This window comes from Alosa sapidissima, chromosome 11, assembly GCF_018492685.1.
Source record: "Alosa sapidissima isolate fAloSap1 chromosome 11, fAloSap1.pri, whole genome shotgun sequence".
NCBI classification, from domain to species: Eukaryota; Metazoa; Chordata; class Actinopteri; order Clupeiformes; family Clupeidae; genus Alosa; species Alosa sapidissima.
The window spans coordinates 31747876-31774527 of record NC_055967.1 but is presented as its reverse complement, the minus strand read 5'-3'; the positions used below and the strand labels follow the sequence as shown (position 1 = coordinate 31774527).

At 46.5% G+C, this 26652-nt stretch overlaps 1 protein-coding gene across 1 annotated transcript; it reads left to right on the top strand.

Moving 5' to 3' along the window:
* The first annotated feature begins 1440 nt into the window (after nucleotides 1–1440).
* man2a2 (mannosidase, alpha, class 2A, member 2) lies at nucleotides 1441–26652 on the top strand. The gene is given in 23 exon segments (XM_042110656.1): nucleotides 1441–1589; nucleotides 3189–4697; nucleotides 5254–5511; nucleotides 5871–6015; nucleotides 8866–9037; nucleotides 9399–9526; nucleotides 10245–10418; nucleotides 10746–10932; nucleotides 12095–12272; nucleotides 12991–13193; nucleotides 13817–13999; nucleotides 14418–14532; nucleotides 14744–14814; nucleotides 16110–16275; nucleotides 16479–16715; nucleotides 17702–17824; nucleotides 18305–18553; nucleotides 19569–19619; nucleotides 19621–19711; nucleotides 20615–20748; nucleotides 22660–22854; nucleotides 23411–23524; nucleotides 24272–26652. Coding segments are annotated over 22 exon segments (3462 nt in total). The 5' UTR covers nucleotides 1441–1589; nucleotides 3189–4562; the 3' UTR covers nucleotides 24425–26652.

Here is a 26652-nt window from a genome sequence, read left to right as displayed (position 1 = left end):
GTGAATACCAGGGGAATTATTTTCTGCAGATAACTCAAAACAATAAGGAGTGAATGAAATGACAAGAATGCATTATGTCTATTCTAAAAGTAGACCAGTTAACATTTAATATAGATTGTTTTTTTTTTTTAAGTTAGTTAGTTGCTGATGCTAATGGTGGCACTGAATCATGATGGCTACTTTTTAGGCTATTCCCTCAAGGCTCAGACATCCTGCAATGTGATACTGTTTATTTAGTTTCCATAGAGACGAAAAGAGCCCAGAGGGTTGCACAGAGCCATTGAATCCCTGTTATCCCCAGCATTCTGAGTGGCTGGCCTTATGCAGATGGGGAGGAATGACTGTAACTTACAAAGGGACAGCCATACACAACCTATCCCTCTTACAGTCTCAAAGGGAGAGTAGGCATGTGTCCTTTTGTAGCCATGTTAACTACCCCTGGCCTGTGCGATAAGTCAGGGCAATTGGACAAAATCTGAGATCTGGTGTCTGACAGGTCCATTTGTGTGTAAGTATAGCTTCTAGGGCTTCTGTTCTGAAATCATAGAGAAAACATGCCATTATGTGAGTTTTGTTGCTCACAGCTTATGTCAACAATGTGTGTGCAGAGTTAATATTGCTTGAGATGGCTGTTCTTATCTGAAAAAAGCATCTTTGACATAAATAAATCAAACAGTGCCTAAATTGTGTAGAGGGGTGGCATATGCTTTTGTACTGACAGCTTGTGATGAATTATTGAGATGTTCAAATCCAATTTCAGAGGGAATTTGCTGAGATATAATGAGGTTGCCTTTTTGTATCAACCTTGTCTCTGTTATCTCTTCAGTATTTCCCAGCATGTCCCACTCCAGAGTCTCAGAGGAGCTGATATGAACATTGTAAATTATATCACCGGTGCTTCCTTGCTCTTAAACCTACATGACTTACAAAGTCTAGACTCAGTTAACTCCTCTCCATGAGATAACAACCTTGATCTTTTTTAACATAACATATTTTTAAAATGAGTCTTTTACAGGGAAATGAGTTCTTATAGCCAGTTGACTTTGACTACATTGAACTTATCCTTATTTAATAGGTTTACAAATGTTGCCTATTCTAATGATAGACCTACATCTTAAATATAGTGCAGTATTACTTATATTGTTGTTTGCCATTGTTTTGAGTAATGTCCTTCATAGCCCCCCCGACTCACTTCAGCTTAATTCCAGTGGCCTTATATTTCCCCTAAATTAATATTAAGTAGAAGCCCATAAACGAAGAGTTTCGTTTCATATTCGTTACATGATATACAATTCATAACTACATTTAATTACATTAGGCTACACTTGAGAGAGATAAGATATACTGGAGGGCATTCAGATTAATTTTCAAAACCAAGGGCAAAGTCACTCGAACATTTTTCACATAATCCTAGGACCGCAGCAATGTGGCATTTAGCATGGCCAATCGTATGTTGATGCGCCTGTGTGGCAACAGCATTTCCCATAATGCATTTGAGCAACTGTCTGTCGCTAACTGGGCTTCGATCAAGGCTGGGTGAAGAACTGACGGTCACCCTCGGGGAATATATAAATTTCTCTTCGTGAAAGGTAAATGCATTTACAAAATATTATTAGTGTTTATGAATGGTAATGTGCATATGAACCTCATATCTAGTATTATTGTCATTGGCTCAAGCATAGTTCCTTTCTAGGAGCAAGTGGTCGGTCAGTGAAGAAAGGATTTGTCCAGATTAGGTTTGTATTGTTATGTTAGCTAACATTGGCTAATTGAGTAGGAATTTGCTAACCTGTCATCTATCTAAATTGTGACTGTATTACAAACACTGCAGCAATAGGTATTTGTTAGTGTCAGTCCAATGGATGCAGAAATGCATTTTTGCCTTTGCCAACCCCTCGATAGCTGGCTAGCTAGCTAGCAAGGTGTCTTTATACCATAGCATGCTGCATGCATCTAACTGGCGTTAGCTAGCTACCGGTAACTGTTAGCTATGCCTTTCGAGGTTTGTGGACCAGCAGTGGCCAATACAACGATTTAGATATGAAGGTATGCAGTAGATAAGGTCAGTGGCACCTCATCATACAATATATGACTGTATCTCCAAACTAGGCTATTTAGTTTGCGAAACATGTTACGATTCTCAGCTACCGATAGCTAGAGACATATCAATGCAGGCTGGCATGTTGCAATGGATAGGCATCTAAGATACCTGGCTAAATTAACACAGTTAAAACCAGACGGGAAAATCAGCAGTCTCAGTCAGCTAGCTAGAGGTAGCTAGCATTAGATAGCCAGTGTCAGTGTCTTTATTTACTTGTCCAGTTTGTCAAATGGTTGTTGGTGATAATGTCAATGACTACTGCCACCTGGTTTGTCACCTAATCTAACATTTAATTTTATGCCTGGGCATATAAATAGCATTTCAGAATGTAATTTATGATGTCAGATGATTCGGAAAGTTACTGTGTTGCAAGATGCTATAAACCATGGACTGTTCAAATCCTTGAGGCCAGGCAGACGTCTCTTTTCACATGACTAAAACATACGAAACAGAGAGACTGATGAGTTTGTTTCCTCAAGCCACGCGGACCCTGAATACATATAAAACTCTAAATATACTACATGGACTTGCCACACTGCACTCAGCCTATACACACTGCACTTATACACACTGCACTTTTACATACTGCACTTTTTACCCCCCTTCTCTCTCAATGTATTTATAACATTCTTCTAAATCTTTCTTCATACTTGTAGTCAGTCAAATCAGTTTTATTTTTATAGCGCATTTAGCATGCACGGAGTGCAACCCAAAGCGCTCCACAAACTTAGTGATACCTCTGCACAGGAAAGTTGAGCAGCTAAATGCCATTTCACTACATGTTTTACAAAGTATCTCTATCTATGTGACAAATAAAAATCCTTGTGTGCATAACGTTTTTTTTGACATAAAAGTACATTTAGTCAAGTTAACCACCAATTTATTTATGTGAATAATTTCAAACATACCAGTAAAATGTGTGACACTAAAAGGATTTGCTTGACCTTGTACTGTAGATTATTTAATTTGTATCAAAACCAGATTGAGTCTCTGAAGTACTCTCTGTGAACTACTGTACATTACTGTCTGCTTAAGTGAGTGTCAGGTGTTGCTAATTCACTTAAGCACAGTTTACTCTTGTTTACAGGTTGTGAAAGACCAGTGACACACATCCCACATTTCAGGATCATCAAGGATTTAATGGATGCAACATTATGAAACCATTAGGAGGACCTTATGGAATCTATATGACCGCATCTTGGCTTAAACCCTTTCGGCCCGGTCAGGACCAGAAACTAGTTACCTCTTCACCAGCTTAGCCCAAATCCCCCAGGCCAATGCTAAGTCCCTGACACGGTGAGGAGATTGGATTAAGATAATATTAGAATTCGCTCAGAGAAGGAGCGGAGGAACGCACCTGCATGCCCCAGGGCCCAGATTCAGGCCACTGTGTGCTCATCTTCTGTGACGCCTTTACAGCCACATACACACGCTTTTTGCCACAGCCTGCCATTTGTGCAGTATAAGCTCACTTTCCAGCTTACATCAAGCCCTGGGGTGGTGAGTGGCCATTTGAATGCGACATCTCTGCGGCTTCAAGAGTGCAATAGGACCCCCTGCCTTGACCAAGCTTCTGCTTCTGATTACCTGCCCCCTATTTAGTGTGTTGGTGTGTCGTGACTGAAGCCTGAAGAGTGAAGTGGTGTTGATGGCCACATGGCGGGAACATCTCGTGAACATAAATGAGTAAATTAGCTGACAAGTAAATGGAAAAGGTCACAGCAGGCGAAGTTGTTGCTTCCATGCCCAGTGCGGTCCATCCACTCTGAGAGATGCCATTGCTGCTGTGGACGGTCTGGAGAGGGGAGGCTGTGCCTGCCTGAAGCTTCTGTGGAAAGGACTGCATTGGCCTTGACAAATTAGCACACACAGACTCCGTATGCCTCACTAGCATACACACTATGCCACTTGAACAGTAAGCTCCCTGTCTGGGGTCCCGCTGTTTGTAAGCTGTTGTGTGTGTGTGTGTGTGTGTGTGAATGTGAGTGTGTGTGTGTGTGTGTGTGAGAGTGTGTGTGTGTGTTTTTTTTTCTCTCTCTCTCTTGTTTGCCTGCCCTGGAAGTTTTGGATGGTTGAGCACAAGGGGCACTCTGAAGGAGTCCGGTGGTGGTGGCTGAGATTTGGCTGCGGTTGACAGAGCGGCGTGCCAGCCAGCCCTTCCGCACCGCATCCCCACGCACACCTCCCACACCCCTGCATCTGACGCAGGGAGGTTTTCAGGGAGAGCAAGGGGTTAGTCATGAGGGTCCACTGACACACACACACACACACACACACCTACACACACGTGTGCACACACACATACACACACAGACCGCTTTATTTCCTCGGACCGTCTGCGTTTTCAAGACTCCCTGTCCAACCCTCCCCCTCCCAGTGTGAGACGGAGGGAGCTGCAGGCAGAGGCCATAGAACCCCGCCATAACCTCCTCTCCGCTGACACTAACCTCAGAAGCCCAGCATGAAGCTGAAGAAGCAGGTGACCGTATGTGGGGGTGCCATCTTCTGTGTGGCGGTCTTCTCCCTCTACCTGATGCTGGACAAGGTCCAGCACGACCCTGCCAGAAGGCAGAACACTGGGGGCAACTTCCCCAGGGTATGTATGCAAGGAATTTTGAGTGATTCTTGTTTTTTTTTTTTTAACGATCTGTGCCATGCCACTGAAATTAATTTCTACATAATAGTTCTACATAAACAGTCTGCAACATTTAATTTAGACTCCTGACAGTCACTTGATGGCTTTAAGCTATTAGGCTGAGCAGATTATTCCAAGATCAAAGAAGTCTTTTTATCACTCTGCTGTAATTCTCTGAAGCTTAATTAAGTCCATTTATAAGGTGCTAATTGGCTTAAATTGTTCAGATTAATTCATTCACCACATGACTCCCCCAGTGCTTCTCCTGACCGAGCGGCATGTAAGGAAAGATGGTGTTTGACAGCCTCAGTAATTACCTGTTTTAAGACCTGCCATCTTAATTACTTGATGAAGACAAACGAGCAATTAATTAATTTGTTAGGTTTTGTTTTTGTTAACACGCTGTCAGTGTGTTTGATGTTTCTGTCCTAGTGTGATCTTTGCTGGCAAGAAAATGACAGGAGCGGTCATCATGCCTGTGGTTGATTTGTTTTTGTTTTGTTGTGGTGTGGTATAGAGCCAGATCTCGGTGCTGCAGAACCGCATTGAGCAGCTGGAGCAGCTGCTGGAAGAGAATCATCAGATCATCAGCCACATCAAGGACTCTGTGCTGGAGCTCACCGACACAGGCGCCATCTCGCCCAGCGGCCACCTGCCTTTCCGCAGCACCAACGGCTCCTGGGTCATGCCCTTTGACGGGAGGCCCACCTTCCTCTCGCTGCGTCCGCGCGACTGCCAGTTTGCTCAGACCCGCCGCGGCCCCACCGAGCTGCAGGTGAGTCCGGGCCAGTTGCTTCACCTGGCATCTGATTTGGCACTGGGCATTTATTCATGAGACTGCGTGTTTTCTGTGTGTATTCATACTACTTGTTTTCTTATGTTAAGCATATGTTGTATATTGCATATCTGTTTATGTTGATAATGAAAAATGTCACTACAGTCGTACTTTACAAACGTACTGTGAAAGCACGTTCTCAGTAATATTTATTTATATTGGCATGAAAATAAGTCATCCATCTCAAACCCTGAAACAAAACCCTGCTCTTTGACCTGGGGAATGTTTGTATGGCATTAACTATTTAAAGGCACATCTAAAATATGATTTTTTTTTTTTTTTTTACTGTGTGTTAACAGACGCTCGATGTTTACTCTCTGCTGAATTTCGACAATGTGGACGGTGGCGTGTGGAAGCAGGGCTTTGACATCACCTACGACCCTGGCGAGTGGGATGAAGAGCCCCTGCAGGTGTTTGTGGTGCCACATTCACACAACGACCCAGGTGGGCCCTCCCCCGCAGGCCAGCTGCAGCATTTTCAGACACTGCGCCTGAATTCAGGCGTGGGCCAGGCAATGTTAAATGTGAAAATAGATGATTATATGGAATAGCTTTGAAGGGTTCACTTCCTCGCTCTAAACCCTGCATCTCTCTTTGCCGTTGTTGTCCTGTTTTCTGATCTGATCTGAAGCTCTCCACTTCAATGGTCTTCTGAGATTCATTAGGTGAACACGTTTTCCATAGTGCCATGCAAAGAAAGTCCACCATAGACGGGAAGTCCACCACAGACGGGAAGTCCATGGGCAGGGCTGTAGGTCCTTGAGCAGAGATGGGAAGTAATACTTCGTTACTGTACTCAAGTAGATTTTTCAGATATTTTTACTTTACTTTACTATTTATTTTTGAGGCGGCCTTTTACTTTTACTCCTTACATTTTAACACGAATATTGGTACTTTCTACTTCTTACATTTTACAAAACAGGCTCGTTACTTTAGTTTCAAATAAATTCAGTAGAGTTACCGTTATTATTTTTCGCGTCATCAATAGCGGATGGGAATATAGGCTACGTTGCACTTGACGCACCACTACAAGATGACTCGACATATTTGGACGGCATTCGCGGCAAATCATTGTAGTTTGATGGCAGTAAAGTTAGCATGTAGTGTGCAAATGTATAGTCCATCTTACTGTATACACACCCATGAAGCCAACAAAGAAAATGCAAAAATAGAGACTTTTGTGTAATTATTCCATTTTGTGTAATCATTCTATTTTAGAACCTGACATACAATCCAAATAATCTACAAGAAACCTCAGAAATGCATACTTTTATTGTCAGTATGCATTTTGGGTAGCCAAAAGTCCTATGGGGAGTTTCCATATGGCATTACAAAACGCATGAGCATACCTTGGCAAATAATGGTCTAAAGTGCTCATTTTTTATTCTATATTGATCTACTTTTGCACACAGCTTCGCAAGACCTGGTGCTAAGACTCAGGTGTGTTTCTAAAATCATATCAAGTGACCTAGAGGGCTGAAATGTGGTCAGTTCAGAGATGCTTGTTATCCAGCAAAAGGAGAAAACAATATTCTAGGCTCTGTAACTCCGTGCCAGTGCTTCCTAAGAAACTACAGGATCTTATCTTTCTAAAGATGTCCAGCATTTGATGGTAGGTCAAAAGAACACACTGCCCTCTGAAGTAGCCTAGGCAGTGCACTGTTGGGGGGGGAAAGCCTAGAAATGGCCCAACAGGTTATGGGAAGATTTAAAAAGAGAGACTGGCACTGGCAGAGTCTTACACTCAAGTAACATTTGTGTGGTCCAGGTAGGCTACCGTTGCATAAAAAATGGTTATCATTCACAAGACTACTTTTACTTTTATACTTTAAGTAAATTTCCAAGCCTGTAGTTTGTTACTTTTACTTGAGTAAAGAAGTTAAATCAGTACTTTTACCAGAGTATTTTTTAACACAAATATTTGTACTTCTACTTGAGTACGGGAAGTGAGTACTTTGCCATCTCTGTCCTTGAGGAAGGAGAGGGTTTATGTTTTGTGGGTTTATGTGGCAGAAGAAAATAAATGGTGGAAGTGAACTGAAAGAAATATGTGCTGAAATAAAGGATCGCATGGAGTAGCTGATGTCTTCGGGGATACACCAGTTGCGAAACTCCGATGTTTTCCTGATAACCGATGCCGATATTTGTTAGTTTACTTCATTTTTGTTGTTAATCATACCCTTTAATCAACCATTTTCAAGTCTTCCAGGCCTTCGTAGCACCAACATAACACAGCATTTACTGTAGCAATATGGGCCTGTACTGATGTTGGGCTAATATATCGGTGCATGGCTAGATGCCTACATTGAATGAACTCTGCATCATTGAACCATTGATTCAGATGAACCATTGGCTCCACATGCATTCGTGATTGTGCGTTAATTGACCATGCCATCATAAGTGGGCTCATTATGTAATGAGGAATTGTTGGCATGACTGTGGTTGCGTGAGTGAGATTCAGTATGGCTTTCTTGCTGCTGCTGCTGCAGCAGTGCGGCTGACTGTGGTGAGGGTACAGCGTGTTCAGCTCGCTTCTGATCCTTCACTTAGACACGCGAGCGGCCTACCCTCTCTTTAGTTTGTCTCTCTCTCTCCCTCTCTTTCTCTCTCTAAATATCGCTCAGCTCTCGCTGCAGGCACACACACACACACACACCCTGCGGGCTGTGGGTCTGAAGGGACTGGACCGTCTGGGCTGGCAACAGCCTAGCCGTGTGTGTGTGTGTGTGAGAGATCAAACTAGCATCGGGCAGACCAAATAATCACCACCACACTCCTGATGACCATGTTACATATTATTTGCATAACTCATATGGTAAAGATGATTATTATGGGGAATATGACTGAAAAGAGCCATTTCACTTTACCGGACGAGTTCATCCTAATATTATTCAAACACAACTGCTGGAAATAATGAGTGATGACTTGGCCCTTTCATCTCTCGCTCACCTTTCTTGTTTGCGCTGACTTCATGTTTTGCGCAGGGTAAGGAGACGTTCACGTCTGAATAATTGAAGGAGCGTTATTTTTAACAGGGCTTTCTGAGGTGCAGGCAGCTTCTTGTTTGTTGTTCTGAATGGGAGCCTGTCACAGCTCTAAACTTTTGTGCAGTTTTTTTTTTTTCTTCTATCCATCCATCCCTTGCTCCCTCCCTCCCTCCCTCCTCCCTTTCCTCTAGGCCCAGTAGCAGGATGGTGCAACACAGTGGGGAAGGGGGGAGGGTGTTGCTGGGAAAATTAATTTTGAGGCTAAGGCTGCTCGTTAACTCCCGCTGTTTCTCCATCTGCGATCAAGGCTGGATCAAGACGTTTGACAAATACTACAGCGACCAGACGCAGCACATCTTCAACAACATGCTGGTGAAGCTGGCAGAAGACCCACGCAGGAAGTTCATCTGGTCTGAGATCTCCTTTTTCGCCAAGTGGTGGGAGAGCGTCGACATTCACAAGCAGGCAGCCATGCGCAAGTAAGGATCTGGCCAAGAGTGGCACCACTGTGTGTCTGTATGTGCTGCCTCCAGTTCGTAGGCTACTACTAAGGTTTTAGATGGCCATAATGCTAGTACTGCAGAGCAGTGAAAGCCGTCCATTGTCCTCTGTGGACGTACAATTGGCCCTATAGGCCCATTCTACACCACGTCCTATTTATTCAAGAAAAAAGTCCTTTTCAGACATTTTGAATGAAGTAATTATCCAACCACTCCAGTTCCTAAGCTATCAGACAAAAGAATGTAGATCAGGATATTGTTAATGCCAGTTAACATTTAGCAGTGATTTCTCTTGCCTATGAACGTTTTAAAGACACAAACCTGTTGCTCTTGCCTGCAGGTTGATTCAGGACGGACAGTTAGAAATGGTCTCGGGCGGCTGGGTGATGCCTGACGAAGCCAACACCCACTACTTTGCCATGATCGACCAGCTCATCGAGGGGCATCAGTGGCTGGAGAGGAACTTGGGTAGGTATTGCCCTGTCGCGCCATCCACACTGCTCGCCTCAACACTACTAGGCCCATAAATATAGAAACTTTACGTATAATGCAGTTTTTAGGGTTTTGTATATTACATTTACATTCAGGTTTACATTTACATTTATTCATTTAAAACCTAAGCAGTATATAGGTAAGTAGGTTTTATATGTCTATGACTAACCCTATGGTCAGATGAGCGAGACAGGAGAAAGACAAATGGCTATTCCTAGCTTGTGCCTACCAGGTCACTAACCTAAACTAGAAAGCTGGGCGTGATTGCTCAGATTTATCAACACACTGACCGACCATGTTCTAGTGCTCACTACTATTTTCATAAAATAGACCTCTAGCCTATTTTCATCCCACCTGGTTAATTGCTTGCCTCTTGTCACGATAAGTCCCTAACTCTTTCTGTATATGAATGGCAGCTAGTTGCTTCTTCTTTAAGCTGTCAGTTGAATTGGTCAGTGCTGGTCTATATTTTTAGGGGCTTTTTATGCTTTTAATTGGACAGGACAGTAGAGAGAGTGACAGGAAGTAAGCGTGAGAGTGGGACCAGGAAATGACCCAGGTCGGTCTCGAACCCAGGTCACCGTGGGCACGTGGAACTGAGTATGGTATGGGCTCTAGCCAGTTGCGCCACAGCGCCTCCCAGTGCTGGCTTTTTAAACGGTTTCCTTTCCTTTTTCTCTCCTGTGGGTCTCAGGCATCACGCCGCGCTCTGGCTGGGCCGTGGATCCGTTTGGCCACAGCGCCACCATGCCGTACGTGCTGAAGCGGGCCAACCTGACCAGCATGCTCATCCAGAGGGTCCACTACTCCATCAAGAAGCACTTCGCCGGCAGCCGCAGTCTGGAGTTCATGTGGAGACAGGCCTGGGGTGAGACATGGGTCAGGGAGAGGAGGGGGGTAGGGGTGTTTTGGTTCTAGAAATACAACTTTTTGATATCTCATTCATGGCAGACCTTTAGTTCATGTTGAACATAGGAGGAGAAAGTTGTGGTACACCTTGGTGTTGTATTTTGATAATTTGTTAGGCATTGAGAAGTTATTTTGTGGGTTGTTTATGCATTTCTTTTATACACTGCAGGCTTTTCACTGAGTTTTGGGGAATGGGACAATATGCCTGAACCAGTGTATCATTGCTACTGCTGTTAATGTTACTGAACAAAATCCTTGTTCAAATTCTCTGTTGCTATGGTGACAGACCCGGGCTCCGGCACGGACATCTTCTGCCACATGATGCCGTTCTACAGCTACGACGTTCCGCACACCTGCGGACCCGACCCCAAGATCTGCTGCCAGTTCGACTTCAAGCGCTTGCCAGGCAGCCGGGTCAACTGCCCTTGGAAGGTTCCGCCCAAACCAATCGTGGACACTAACGTGGCTGAGAGGTGGGTGTATTTAGTACGTCAGGATAGAATAGAGTAGAATAGAATAGAAAGCCAATCATTATTGTGATTTGTATAGCTCTGCATACAATGAAAGGAATAGATGGATGCTCCAGTTTGTTGCATTAAGAAACAAGCTTAAACAAACAGCATCTAAACTTGTCAGTACAATTTAATTTGAATATCTCCACTATACAGCATGTTTCCCCTCATGCCTGTTTTCAAAACAAAAGAACAAAAACAAAACAAAACAATGGAACCCAGAACACTGAACAGAATTCAAGAAAGCACACATACAGATAAATACATGTCTACACTTACAGCAAGTCTCTCCATTCCACACACATTCCGCAGTGAGATGTGCTGTGTGTTTCAGTTCTCATAACTCTATCACAAATACTACACAAGGTAGAATCTGTCGACCATGTTTTATCTGACTGACTGAACTTGCACAAGACAAGATTCCTTTTGCCATCACAAAACTGGGGCTAAACCTGAAGGCAGCTCATCAGCAGGAACGGTAGAGAGCAGGTTCCTAAAACTGTTTTTATTTCTTCTTCTTGTACGATCTATGCTTCCCTATCAGTCTGAAAATCTCCCTTTTAAACAGCTCCACACGGCTGCCCTCTCACAGTAGGTTTCCACACAGCGAAACCGTTTAATCACATACATGTTTTCATTACAACTCTGGCAGCCTACACCATCCCTCACGCACCAAACACAAACACGCTGAACTGATTGGTTCTGGTGTGGTTCTTATTTGAATAAAGTTACACTTTCGCCAACTCTGTTTCGCGTGCCTCGGCAAATTCGCTCTCATTTCGCCCAATCAGGGCTAACTTCGCCACCATTGAACCTCATTGAGAGGGAAGCTAAATTTGCTTCAAAGGAAACCCACCGTCAGGCCCCAGTAGACAAAGCTGGACAACAAGAAACTATAAATAGACAATGTCAGTGCTAAAGATCAGGAAAAACAATTTGCAGAAAATGTCAAAAGTGAGAAAGATAAGTCAGGTCATTATTAAAAAAAAAAAGCTGATAGATGCTATATTGAGAAGACCTTGTGACTTCAGATGCCCTTATGAGATGCCACACAGACAGCCAAAATACTTTTGCTCTGGAAATGGGTGTGTAATGTATACTGATGCTTGTTTTATTCCTCCAGGGCTAACCTTCTCCTGGACCAGTACCGCAAGAAGTCCAAGCTGTTCCGCAGTAAGGTTCTGCTGGTCCCACTCGGTGATGACTTCCGCTACGATAAGGCTTTGGAGTGGGACCAACAGTACCACAACTACCAGCGTCTGTTTGACTACATGAACTCCCACCCAGAAATGCATGTGCAGGTATGGTTCTGGATTTAAACAGGCATTCAAATGACCTTGTGGTTAGGCTTGTCTTGTTACTGTGGAGCTCCTTATAAAAAGCTACCAAGGTCTTAAATCAGTAGACCGGACATCTTGTGGTCTTGTTGTTTATGACTGAATGCTGGTTCTTGCCTTGTAAAAGCGCTCATTACATCCTAAATGCCATTGTCCTGGGTGCGATATAGCACAGTGAAAACATTAGCATTTCCAATTTGCCAAAGACGTTCTTTAATTATGGAAGGAAATTAAATCTGCTCGATGAATTATTGGTGAAACACTGTGTCTGATCTTTAAAAGGCTGGGGGGGGGTGTGTTTATCACCCGTCTGAAATGGCACTGGGAGACCGGCTTGGGGAAAGTGGAGGTGTTTGTCTCTGCAGTTGGACAGACACCGATTTTAGGGCCTCTCCACGGCTGTACAACAAACACCCCATTAAGCCAAGCTGTGAGCGCAGGAAAAGCTCAGAATTAACGAGTAATTCATATAAAGATCATAAAGTTTTATGGGGCGAGAGACTGCGCGGCGGAGATCTCTGGACGGCCCCTAGTCGCACGGAATCACCCTCTTAAGTAGCCTTTTTCTGTTCTGCAAGTTTTCCGCTCCAAAGTTTTCCGCTCCATCTGCTTTTGTTAGCGAATTCCTCGCTCAAGGTTTCCCTCTTTCCCTCTCTGTCCGTCCGTCCGTCTCGCTTGGCAGGCCCAGTTCGGGACCCTGTCGGACTACTTCAGCGCCGTGTACAAGGCCAACGACGTGGCCCCCGGCACACGGCCGCCTGACTTCCCCGTGCTGAGCGGCGACTTTTTCGCCTACGCCGACCGCGAGGACCACTACTGGAGCGGCTACTACACCTCCCGGCCCTTCTACAAAAACCTGGACCGCATACTAGAGTCCCACCTCAGGTGAGTGGACTCCTACCACCCCACCACACCCCACCCCACCACACCACACCACACCTTAGCTGGGCCTCTCTGAGCAACTGCTGCTAACCACTACAGGCTGGTTTAGGCTGGCTGGGTCCTGGCTAAGATGGCCTTATTAAAGAGGCAGAGAGGGGGCATTATTCTCTCTCTCTCCTCTCTGGCAGCGGTGGAACCATTTTATGGTGCAGGCCTTTGTTCGGTGGAACAGCCTCCCTAATGGCAGCAATTACAGTCGTCTCTTCCAAAATAGCCTCAATAATGCATGGAGATGGGGAGAGAGAGAGGGAGAGAGAGAGAGAGAGAACGGTGTGCTCATGGGATGCGAGAGAGAGAGAGCACGGAATGGTGTGCTTATGGGATGGTAGAGAGAAAAGGGACCAATAGACTCGTTACTTTTCTCCTCTTTAAGGTTCAGCACACTATGCAGCTTTACGAAAAGCCCAGTAGACCTGAGTGTGCACATTGGATGTGCTGGAACGCTCTTGGCAGCTCGGTGTTGGTTATATTAGTTCACTGATCTGTGTGGACGTGTGGCTCTGGTGGTGGTGGTGTGAGGGGAGCGGTCTGGGCTCTGATGCCTGCTCTGTGTGGTGGTTCCTTAGGGGGGCAGAGATCCTCTACAGCCTGGCGCTGTCCCACGCCCGCCACTCGGCCATGGAGAGCCGCTACCCGGTGTCGGATTACGCGCTGCTGACGGACGCGCGGCGCAACGTCGCCCTCTTCCAGCACCACGACGCCATCACGGGCACCGCCAAGGAGGCCGTCGTCATCGATTACGGCAACAGGTAGCCACAGGCAGGGGGCACGTGTGCGTGAGGATGTTTGTGCACACACTTGTGACTATGGTAGAGAGTGTGTGTGTGTGTTTGTGAGTGCTGTGCATTTTGGAAGTGTGTGTTTGTGTTGGAAGGGTTGGTGATTTTGTCCTTGAGCTTTCCTTTTGTATTCTGGCTGTGAGTTTTGTCATATTTAAATGTGTTTTTTTTTTTTTTTTTTTTAGGTGCGTGTGTGTGTGTGTGTGTGTGTGTGTGTGTGTGTGTGTGTGTGTGTGTGTTACTGTAGCAGCAGTTGGAGACTGGTAGGATGGCTGTGTGTGTGTGTGTTTGTGTGTTAACTCTAGCAGCAGATGTGTGTCTCTATGTGTCATCACAGCAGCAGTGTGTGTGTGTTGTGTGTGAACTTATTGTCCTGTGTGCTCTCTAGACTGTTGCGTGCTCTGGTGGGCCTGAAGAGAGTGATCATTAATGCGGCCCACTTCCTGGTCATGAAGAACAGAGACGTGTACCGCTTCTACCAGTCGGAGCCCTTCCTGGAAACGGTGAGCACGGACGCTCTGCTCTCTGACGCACATCAGTTCATTACACACATCTATTCCTATACGTTTGAATGTGTGTGTGTGTGTGTGTGAGATGTTCTCCCTTCACTATAAAGCACTTTGGATGCCTTGAAAAGCGCTATATATTGTGTTGGTGTTTCTATTGTTGAACTGTGTGTGTGTGTGTGTGTGTGTGTGTGTGTTTGGAGAGCAGGATGACCGACGAGCCACCCAGGACTCCCTCCCTCAACGCACTCTGATTGAGCTGGACCCCAACGCCCCCAGGTGAGAGCCCCTCACTAACACTGCTGTCCCTCATCCCAGGCCTCTCTGGCTCCCTGTGTTTCCTCTGCTCCCTCTCTCCCTCTCTCCCTCTCTGTGTTTCCTCTGCTCCCTCTCTCCCTCTCTCCCTCTCTCCCTCCCTGTGTTTCCTCTGCTCCCTCTCTCCCTCTCTGTCTCTATTAAATTCCCTTTTATTTCCCTGGGGGACTGCTCCTCCATCTTCATTATCACACGCGTACACATTGTATGCTGTGAGGGAGAGTTTGGATGGTGGTCTGTGTATTGTTTGTGTATGTGTGTGTGTGTGTGTGTGTGTGCAAAGTATGCGTACGGTACATCTGCAGCCCCTTAGGCATCTGATGACGTGTAACCCTGTGTAGCTGCACAGACTGTGTGTGTGTGTGTGCATTTGAAAAGTTATGCATCAGTATTGCCTCAGTCATCTGGTTCCGTTGCACTTGACGGAGCAGGACAATCTGTGTGTTTATTTGTGTTCCTCCCTGGGGTGTGAGTGTATGAAATAAATCTGTTTCAGTGGTACTGTATGTATCTGGTAGCATTCAGCACAGTGATGCAGGCCTGGTTGTGTGTGTGTGTGTGTGTGTGTGTGTGTGTGTGTGTGTGTGTGTGTGTGTGTGTGTGTGTGTGTGTGTGTAAAGTATATCTGCATCTGTGCCCCCTATGGTATCTGCAGGTGTTTGTGTGTGTGTGTGTGTGTGTGTGTGTGTGTAAAGTATATCTGCATCTGTGCCCCCTATGGTATCTGCAGGTGTTTGTGTGTGTGTGTGTGTGTGTGTGTGTATAAAGTATATCTGCATCTGTGCCCCCTATGGTATCTGCAGGTGTTGTGTGTGTGTGTGTGTGTGTGTGTGTGTGTGTGTGTGTAAAGTATATCTGCATCTGTGCCCCCTATGGTATCTGCAGGTGTTTGTGTGTGTGTGTGTGTGTGTGTGTGTGTGTAAAGTATATCTGCATCTGTGCCCCCTATGGTATCTGCAGGTGTTGTGTGTGTGTGTGTGTGTGTGTGTGTGTGTGTGTGTGTGTGTGTGTGTGTGTGTGTGTGTGTGGAAAGGAGGAAACCAGGCTCCGATGCTGATGCTTCAAAAGTGTAAAACAGTGTACAAGGCCTTAGGACAAGTCTGCGTAGGTTCCTGAGGTGTTAATCATAGTGTGTATGTGTGCGTGTGTGAGTGAGGTATAGGATATAGTTACACATTGTGGTGCAAGTGGTGCTTTTGGTTTGTGTAGGTTTATGTGTGTGTCTAAAGTCTAGAATTTCTGCATCTATGTTCCCTCAGGTATCTGGTGGTGTTTAACCCAGTGGAGCAAGACCGGTTGTGTGTGGTGACTGCGCTGGTGAGTTCTCCAAACGTGCGTGTGCTGACTGAGGATGGCCAGACCTTACCAGTGCAGCTCAGCGCCCAGTGGAGCTCCTCCTTGCAGGTCAACGCTGAGGTCTACCAGGTCAGCTCATGTGTGTGTGTGTGTGTGTGTGTGTGTGTGTGTGTGTGTGTGTGTGTGTGTGTGTCTGTCCATGAATATGAATGTACGTGTGTGTGTGTGTGTGTGTGTGTGTTTTGGTGTTTTCTCATGCAATTGTTGGTGAGTGAATATATTTGTGTGTGTGTGTGTGTGTGTGTTTTACCCGCATCTCCTCTCCCCTTCAGGTGTCCTTCATGGCGCGGCTGCCTGCTCTGGGCCTGGCCGTGTACCACCTGTTTGAGACCACGGACTCTCCGATGACCATGCGCTCCGAGACGGTGATGCGTCTGGCCCCAGGATCCGGGGCCGTCAGAGGCCTGGACCCGCTGCCTCTCCGCATGCAGGCGGCAGACGCCCAGCCCTTCTTCATCCACAGCCAGGCCTTCACGCTCGGCTTCTCCGGCACCACCGGCCTGCTGGAGGTGCGTCAATCATTAATGTGTAGAGTTTTATGCTTAAAACATTCCAAAAAAGAGGCCGTGTGTAGAATGTCAATCATTAATGTGTAGAGTTTTATGCTTAAAACATTCCAAAAAAGAGGCCGTGTGTAGAATGTCAATCATTAATGTGTAGAGTTTTATGCTTAAAACATTCCAAAAAAGAGGCAGTGTGTAGAATGTTAAGTTTAAACCATTTAAAACCCCCAGAAACATTTAAAAAAAACGTGATGAAATGTTTTTTCCATCATGTGAAGTAACTATTTTGACAGAATGTCCAAACTACCTGTGCTCTGTGTTGCCCATGTATATCATCCCATCATCCCATTTAGCATGATTGGCAGCCACAGGGGGGCGGTCCTCTCGCAGCGCTTTGCCCCCTAGTGCCGTAAGTCAGTGGAGGAGTACCATCAGCGTGTTACCAGACGAGTCGAGTGATTATGACGGCTGTTAACCAGCAGCAGATCTTACAGCATGCACATGAATTCAATCAAACAGATTTGGATGATTTATTCCTCTCCCTTCCTCTCTCCTTTCATCTAATCTCATCTCTGTCTCTCTCCTCTCATTTCTCCCCTCTTTCCCCTACTTAATGCCTTCCTCTACACATCCCTCGTTCGTTCCCTTGACAACATCCTCAGAGTTTCTAACATGCCTCATTATATGGTTTGACATATTTCCCTGCACTGAGCACACCAGATCCATCAGATTCGTCTGAAACCCTCGATAGCATGATTCAGCTAATGAAGGGCATCATCATAACCCCAGCGCTTTACTGTGCCTGCCTGGAGACCATTCTGGAATTAGGAAAAGCTCCAGAGTTCTGCTATTTTTACATGTCAGATGAACCAACCCTCACTCTCTCTCTCATTTTCTTTCTTTCTTTCTTTCTTTCTCTCTCTCTCTCTCTCTCTCTCTCTCTCTCTCTCTCTCTCTCTCTCTCTCTCTCTCTCTCTCTATCCATCCATCAGACGATCCGGCGTAAGGAGGAGTCTCAGGAGATGCGAATGCAGTTCCAGTTTGTCACCTACGGCACGAGGCCATCCAAGGACAAAAGCGGCGCGTACCTGTTCCTGCCCGACGGCAGAGCCAAGGTAGCTCCTACTCCCTCAGCATCATCAGCAGGAGCAGCTCAGAACAGCGCTGCCGGGTGCTTTGTTGCTATTACACTGCAGTGTCCTCCATCCTCCACTCTCCATAGTCCATCTCCAGCCAGCTCATTTTGTACAGCAAGATTTAAGATTACGTTATTTTCCAGATCTTATTCAGAGAACATGTGCCTATTCACTTAGAAGTGTGTAGCTGTGCATCCAATGCTGCATGCTACATTGATGTATGGACATCTGTTTTTGTATGCAGGTCATAAATTGCCGATTTGATTGTTTTTTTTTTTCAATTCAGAAACACATTTCACCTGCTCAGAAATACAATCACAAACATTAAGTAGTACATCCAGTACATGTCAGTTAAATCTCTCTCTCTCTCTCTCTCTCTCTCTCTCTCTCTCTCTCTCTCTCTCTCTCTCTCTCTCTCTCTCTCTCTCTCTCTCTCTCTCTCTCTCTCTCCTGTGAAAGCCGTATGCCCAGAGGGATGCCCCGGTGGTGCGCGTGGTGGAGGGTCCGCTCTTCTCCGAGGTGGTCACCCACTACCAGCACTTCCAGCAGACGGTCTGCATCCACAATGTGCCCGGGGTGGACGGCCTCTCCCTAGACATCAGCGTGCTGGTAGACATCCGTGACCAGGCCAACAAGGAGCTGGCCATGCGTGTGACCACGGACATCCAGAGCGAGGACACCTTCTACACTGATCTCAACGGCTTCCAGGTTAGTGTGGCCACGGGGTTAGAGGTTGGGGGGGGGGGTGGGGGGTGGTATCATTTGCACTGTACAACACATTTTTTTTTTTTAAATGTGTTGTATATGGTCCTGGTACATTTTTTTTTAAATATTTTTTACCCTGTTGCCTTGTAGAAGCTGGGCTGAGGGCTGAGGCTCATGAAACATGGATGCTTATTTTGGACAGTATTACCACTTGTTGCTAGGTTACGTAAAACTCTTAGGCTTTTCATGTATTAAGTATATATTTTATTAATTACAAAAAATGAATCCAATCCAAAGCAGTAACACAGAGAAGGAATAAGATAAAGCTAGTAATAATGCTAGGTAATAATGATTATATATATTCTATTATGGAAAATGCTATCAGAGAGAGTACAGTATCTTTGCATTCTTATTATGAGTCATTCTTCTGGTGCTACTGTGGTGAAGTCAGACATTCTTCCTTACTTAGCCACAAACAATTTCCGTGGAATGCTGCCAGGGTATAAGACTGGATGTTCCTTCTGGTGCTCTTCAGTTTAGGGATCCAATTAATGTTTTAAAGAAAATCTGAGGCACTCACAAGGGTTATATGTTTAAAAAGTTTATACGTTTAAAAATGTAATCTCACTTGGCTATTAAAATATGCCTATTCGTTTCGGTATAATCAACCATTTTGACTTGTCCTGATGAAAGCTGTTATGCCAAAATGAGTAGGCATGTCTTAAAATGAATAGCCATGTGAGATTAAAGGCCTTTTCAACATATAACCTTTGTGAGTGCCTCATATTTTCTTTGAAACATTCTTTCTTATTTCTCGTCTTCATGACCTTGGTATCTCTGTCCCCGCTGCTGTGCTGTGATGTGATGTGTGATCGTGGTGTACAGTAGACCCAAGGCCCTGGTTAAGTGCTCTGGTGTAGTAGTAGACCCAAGGCCCTGGTTAAGTGCTCTGGTGTAGTAGTAGACCCAAGGCCCTGGTTAAGTGCTTCAAGAGTTCTGGGCTCTTCCTCGTCCACAGATCCAGCCACGGCGCTACTTCCACAAGCTCCCCCTGCAGGCCAACTTCTACCCCCATGCCCACCATGGCCTACATACAGGACAGCCAGCACCGCCTGACCCTCCACACGGCCCAGGCCCTGGGTGTCACCAGTCTGGACAGTGGTCAGTACCCTGCCGACACCAGCATCTGTTCAGCTGACGCTCATCAGCACCCAGCTGGGAGTGGAATTAAACTGCCTGCCCCTGTCACACCTCGACCTCCACATCACTTCCTCCACGTGACCTCTTCTCTTCCTCCTCCTCCTCCTCCTCCTCCTCCTCCTCCTCCTCCTCTCTCTCCTCCTCTCTCTTCTTCCTCCCTCTCCTCCTCCCTCTCCTCCTCCCTCTCCTCCTCCCTCTCTCTCCTCCCTCTTCTCTTCTTCCTCTCTCTCCTCCTCCCTCTTCTCCTCCCTCTTCTCCTCCCTCTCCTCCTCCCTCTTCTCCTCTCTCTCCTCCCTCTTCTCTTCTTCCTCTCTCTTCTCCTCCCTCTTCTCCTCCCTCTCCTCTCCCTCTTCTCCTCTCTCTCCTCCCTCTTCTCTTCTTCCTTCCTCTCCTCCTCCCTCTCCTCCTCCCTCTTCTCCTCCCTCTCTCTCCTCCCTCTTCTCTTCTTCCTCTCTCTCCTCCTCCCTCTCCTCCTCTCTCTCCTCCCTCTCCTCCTCTCTCTCCTCCTCCCTCTCCTCCTCCCTCTCCTCCTCCCTCTCCTCCTCTCTCTCCTCCTCTCTCTCCTCTTCCTCCTCCTCCCTCTCCTCCTCCCTCTCCTCCTCCCTCTCCTCCTCCCTCTCCTCCTCCCTCTCCTCCTCCCTCTCCTCCTCCCTCTTCTCCTCTCTCTTCTCCTCTCTCTCCTCCTCCCTCTCCTCCTCTCTCTTCTCTTCCTCCTCTCCTCCCTCTTCTCCCTCTTCTATCCTATCCCCTTCTCATCATTATTCCCTCTTTACTTTCTCCTCCTTTATGTTCCCCCCTCTCCCTTCCTCACCCTTCTTTGTCCTTTCCCTCTCTCCCCCCCCCCCCCCCTCTCTCCGTCTGCAGGTCAGCTGGAGGTGATCCTGGACCGCCGCCTGATGCAGGATGATAACCGGGGGCTGGGCCAGGGCCTGAAGGACAACAAGAGGACCCTCAACCGCTTCCGCCTGCTGTTGGAGAGGCGTCCGGGCAGCAGCCGGGTAAGGCCGAGCATCAACGCCACCACTGGCCTCCTTCGCTGCTCACGCACTCTCATCTCTCTCCTCTTTTTATCGATGTCATTTTTATCCTCCATCTCTCCTCCCTCTCTCCTGTGAGGGCCCTGCTGATTGGGAGAGTGAGGACAGGACTCCGGCTACTCAGGGTCACTAAAGGGTTTTTTAGTAGAGCAGAGCTTTGTCCTCCTGTTCTGAAGGAGTGCAGTTTCTCTTCTTTGTGGAGGCCATTCAGGCCCTCCCATGCATACTGTACTGTACATGCCCTTTGTCATTACACATCTTTTTCCCACTCTCATATTGACTCTGTTGTCTCTCTTCTCCACATCTCTCTCTCTCTCTCTTTCATTCTTTCTTTCTTTGTCTCTCCTCTCCACATCTTTCTTTCTTTCTTTCTTTCTTTCTTTCTTTCTTTCTTTCTTTCTTTGTCTCTCCTCTCTCCACATCTACATCTCTCTCTCTCTCTCCACATCTCTCTCTCTCTCCACATCTCTCCCTCTCTCTCTCTCTCTCTCTCTCCACATCTCTCTCTCTCTCCACATCTCTCTCTCTCTCCCCCTCTCTCCACATCTCTCCTTCTCTCTCTCTCTCTCTCTCTCTGCTGCACTTGTTCAGCTTGTATCCAGTGCTGGCCTGTTTGCCAGAGTCTCATCCTATTTCTCTGACATGTTCGGTGATGAGGCTAAAGAGGTAACGTTGCCATGGCAACTGCAAAGCATAGCAAGCCGTTCTCCCCATGTGGTTTAGTTTGCCATCTGTAGTATCAACACCCCCACCCCCCCACCCCCCCAGGTCCCTCCCAGTGCCGCCCACAGGCAGGGCGACCCTCAGTCAGGGCAAGCTTGCCTCTCCCTGGTCATACGGAGAGTCTGAGAGTGCCCCCCCCCCCCCCCCCCCTTTCAGTGTGGATATAACACCCCGGCTAAGCTGTGATCTGGTAGAGGAATAGTGGAATAGTGCAGTCTCACGCAGTGATAGTTGTGTTTGAAACTTGATGCTGTGTATGATGGGTGGATTTTGTGCGTGTGTGTGTGTGTGTTGCTTTTCACTTGTATCAATGGTAGGAGTACGAATTGTTTTTTGCACTGATGGTTTATGATGGCAGACTTCCTAATGTTTTTTTTCACTTAGTTAGGGAAAGTTAGGCTTTTTTTTCGCCAATCTGCAAAAAAAAATCTTTTTATACCATGTACCACAATTACAAAACAAAACTTTCTTAATCAGTTTAAAATTTAACAAACCTCATAACAAACCTTTACATGTTGCTCACTGTCCACCCTCAACGTTGGACACTCTTTTCTTTATCTATCTATCTATCTATCTATCTATCTATCTCTCTCTCACACACACACATTTATGCACATTGACTCTCTCACAAACACATTCACAACCACCCACCCACCCACACCCACACAAACACATATGCAGCCAATCTCTGGTCGTAGAAATGAGGTTTGTTAAATTTTAAACTGATTAAGAAAGTTTTGTTTTGTAATCGTTCAATAAAACCACTTTACGTTATGGATTTTTTATGGACTTGGAGTCATTTTTACTCAAAACGAATGACTGGGATAGATTCAGCACTCCTAAAACCCCCTAGTTTGACATCTCAAAAGCTAATATTGGTCAACAAAATGTTTTCATTATTTTCGCCCAGTCCCTCTGGGCACCCCAAACTTGATGGGCTCTCCAGGTGTTTCCCCGAGGATTTGGCCGTGGATAAATTGGGAGGTGTTACTAGACACCTATAGGAGCACATGGTAAAAAAAGCTATTGGTAAGAATCTTTTTTGCAGATTGGCGAAAAAAAAAAGCCTAACTTTCCCTAACTAACTGGAAACCTGCTGAAACTGGTGTGTGTGTGTGTGTGTGTGCATGCATGCATGCATCTATGCAGCAGGTCATGGACAGCGAGCCCCTGAGCTTCCCGTCCATCATCAGTCACATGACGTCAGCATTCCTGAACCACGAGGTGCTGGCTCTGCCGGTGGTGCCCAAGCACGGCGTGCCCCCCCTGCGCACCTTCGCCCCCCTCGCCACCCCGATGCCCTGTGACTTCCACCTGCTCAACCTACGCACCATCCAGAGCCAGGTGACACCCCCATCCCCCCACCCCCCAGACACACCATCCAGAGCCACGTGACATCCCCCCACCCCCTAGACTCACTTTTATGCATTTATTCATACAATGTACACACACACACACACACCACACACACACACACACACACACTCTCTCAAAGCAAACTGATGTTAGATCAATTCATTGGAGTCATTACACATCATAACACATAATCAACCTCTTGGCTGCTTTGTGTGCATAATGTGTGCCTGAAGTGAGTATATGTACATGTTTGTGTGTTGTCAAGACCACATGGGGTATTATAATTTAATTTGGTGTGTGTGTGTGTAGTGATACAGCATATGGTGTGCGTGTGTGTAACACCCCTGTGTGCGTTGTGTGTGTGTGGGGCGTGTGTGTGTGTGTGTGGGGCGTGTGTGTGTGTGTGTGTGTGTGGGGGGTGTGTGTGTGTGTGTGTGTGTGTGTGTGTGTGTGTGTGTGTGGGGGGGGGGGGGTGTGTGTGTGGGGCGTGTGTGTGTGTGTAGTGTACTTAGATGTTCAATTGGTGTTCATGTGTGCATAACAGCAGGACCCTCAGAGCCCATCCCCCCTCACCGCTCTGCTGCTGCACCGCAAAGCTCTGGACTGCAGGCTGGAGGCCCAGAACCCCGGCTTCAACTGCAGCACCACACATGGACAGGTCCGTCTCCCGTTAGCCTGAGCTTATAGCTATGACATTTACATGTATTCATTTAGCAGACAGACGCTTTCATCCATAGCAACTTACATATGTCAGTTATATTACAAGGGCCGTTCTCCTCAGAGCAACTTTAAGGGGTTAAGTGCCTTGCTCAAGGGCACAACGGTGGAAGCCGAGAATTTAACACAACTTTTCAGGCTACATGGCTTTAGATGTAAGATGAGAAAAGTTACCAGTGTACCATTTAAATCGAAAGTTCACTGATCTTAAGCAGCAACATGGACTCGCAACAACAGACTCGGGAATAGAATCAGGGTCGACCGATTGTCAGGGGTTCTGCTGCTCCACTACCACGCATACATTTCTGATATGATTTACATACGACATGTCTTATGTTTTAATTGAATGTGTGACTAAAGACTAAGAAGAAGTTTTTTTGGCGGCCATCCTGCAACGCACTTTGGGCAGTTATCGGGCAGCTATTTTCCCATTCAAATGAATGTGGAGGCATACAAAAGGTGCTACATACTAACCCCATGCATTTCTATGGAGGATTCGTTGAGTACTGTCTCCTCATTAGAAAGTCTGCTAACAATCAGTAGTAGATGTCTACTGACCACATACTTTCCAGTGATCTATGTGATGACTGAAGGTTATTGAGCGATTGTATGATGTCTGACGTAAGTCCTTTGTTTCATGTTTCCTCTCTCTCTCTCTCGCTCTCGCTCCCTCTCTCTCTCCATCCAGCTGACCATGTCCAGTCTGTTCCGGGGTCTGGACCTGCAGCTGCTGCAGCCCACATCTCTGTCCCTGCTCTACCCGGGGACGCCTCTGGCCAACGACTCCGCCATCACCCTGGAGCCCATGGAGATCTCCACCTACAAGCTCAAGCTACGCTAGCCCACCACACAGCCATGCACGTTTGGGGCGCCTGGACAGGGGACCAGGGAGGGGGGGGGGGGGGTCTTGCTCTGGAGCCTCTACACCCACACAGGGCCATCTCTTAGTGGGCTTCTGCTCTCTTGTCTGAGCCCACCCAGACCACCTGGACTAGAGCAGCCTGGCCACCTCAACCCAGAGACCCAAACAGGACTGGGCAGTGGTGGTGGGCATTCTTAAATATCAGGGGCTGCCTGGACACTGTGGAGAAAAATAAAAAAACAAAAAACCATCTGAAACATGGGAAGGGATGCAGGGGGATTTTGGAAGGACCTGATGAAGCTCAAGATGGCTGTGATTTTCTCATTCAGGTTCCGTCTACGCCTGGTCAAGCCGTCTCACCAGGGGCCTGACCAGACGCTACATGTAAATATTGTAACATACAGACGTGTGCGGTTGCGGGAAGGGTGGTAGTGGTGAGGATTAAACCTCCAGTGCAATTTCTTACGCTCTCTCTAGCTCCCTTTTTTTCTACTCTCGGCCATGTAAGCTGTGTTGGAGACTCCGAACCTACATGAGCTCGTGATGTCCCTCTTTTCTACGCCACCGGACTGCTCTGCGAATGTTGCGACAGGAGGGAGGAAGTGGACTCTCTATCAGGGATCTCGACCCCATTGCCCCCCCCTCGCTGTGGAGTGGGGTTCCATGGGAGTCTGTTCCCATCAGGACTACGACCACAAGACTCTAAGCCTCCCCTCCATGTCCTGTGGCCCCCTATGGACAGATGACCTTAGCGTAGTACTAGTAGTTGAAACTGCACCGTTCTCTCTACCCCTGCGGACTTTGTTAGCGAGAGGTCTTCTTCATCGAGGACTCTGATGTTTTAGTGCGAGTGGCGCTGCCCTTTGTCTGGAGCGGTCCTGTCACTTCATATGACTGGGTGCCCTGAGGACACAACACTCGCTGATCCATATTGGTTTCTTTTTTTCTTTGTTTGCTAGGAATGGTGTTGTGTACTATGCTAGTATGCAGTAGAAGGTGACGCCTACTGTTTTAACATATGAACACTATCGGTACGTTTAATTGTGTTGTCGTCACAGTCATCGTCATTGGTACCCTTGTGAAGGCCCGAAGTGTGTGTGTGTGTGTGTGTGGGAGGACTATGTGCTGAGCTCCACTGACGTGCTGGCTTCCTGCTGTTCAATGAGCTACTCAGTGGAGTGTCCTCCCCCTGACTCACTCATCCTCCCACCCCTAAGCACGCTTTTATCCACTTGAAGGGGATGATTTAAGTTTGGTTTGCCACTTCAGTTTCATCATATTTTACTAGTTTCAGACATAATGATAGGGCAGGCTATATGAACTGTAGCTATCATGGAAACACTTTGGAACAGATTGGCAGCAATATTTAATTTTGGTATTATTATTATTATTGTTGTTGTTATTATCATAGTGGAATCAGCACATTCGACAGCTAATGATGCTGGAGTTTTAATCCAACCCACTCCACCAAAGTTCAGTGATGTTTTCTTCCCAGCAACAGACGATCATCTCATTCCAGACTTCCATCAGTCATGAGATATGACTGCCCCCCAGGGTCAACACTGCCATTCAAACACTTTTAGTGATCATTACTACATGACCCTCTCCCCCCTGCTAAGGCCTACTCTGTCCAGAACACTCAATTACTCATCACTACATCACTAAACTACAACACCGTCTCCACTTGTGGTCTCTCTCAAATCATGTAGGAAGGAAGCCTACACTATCAGGTGTAGACATTTGCATTTTGATACTACTAGTCTCACATGCAGTCTTAACTCTTAACAACACTACTAACAACTCCCCAACACGTTCCATTACTCCCAACACGTTCCATTACTCCCCAACACGTTCCATTACTTCATCTAAGGTGTCCTTCACCTCAGACTTGTTCCATTGCACTTACACTCCAAGCATAATGTAGCCACTGCCACTGCACTTCTCCTAACCCTCCCGTTACACACTCCGCGCCAGGACTTACTTTTTCCTTTTCTCTCTAACCCTTCTCCTTCCCTTTGGCTGTCTCTCCGTAGCTGTCTTCTCTGTGTGCAGTTTGCTGTTGAGACTTGATTTTGTTTTGCAGGAAAAGAGATGAATAGCTTATTTATTTTTATCCCCGGCTCTGGTTTTCTGAGTGTGTTGTAAGTGATGCATCCAGGAGAATATGCCAAGCAGCTGAAGAACATTGAATAAAGAGAAGACATGTA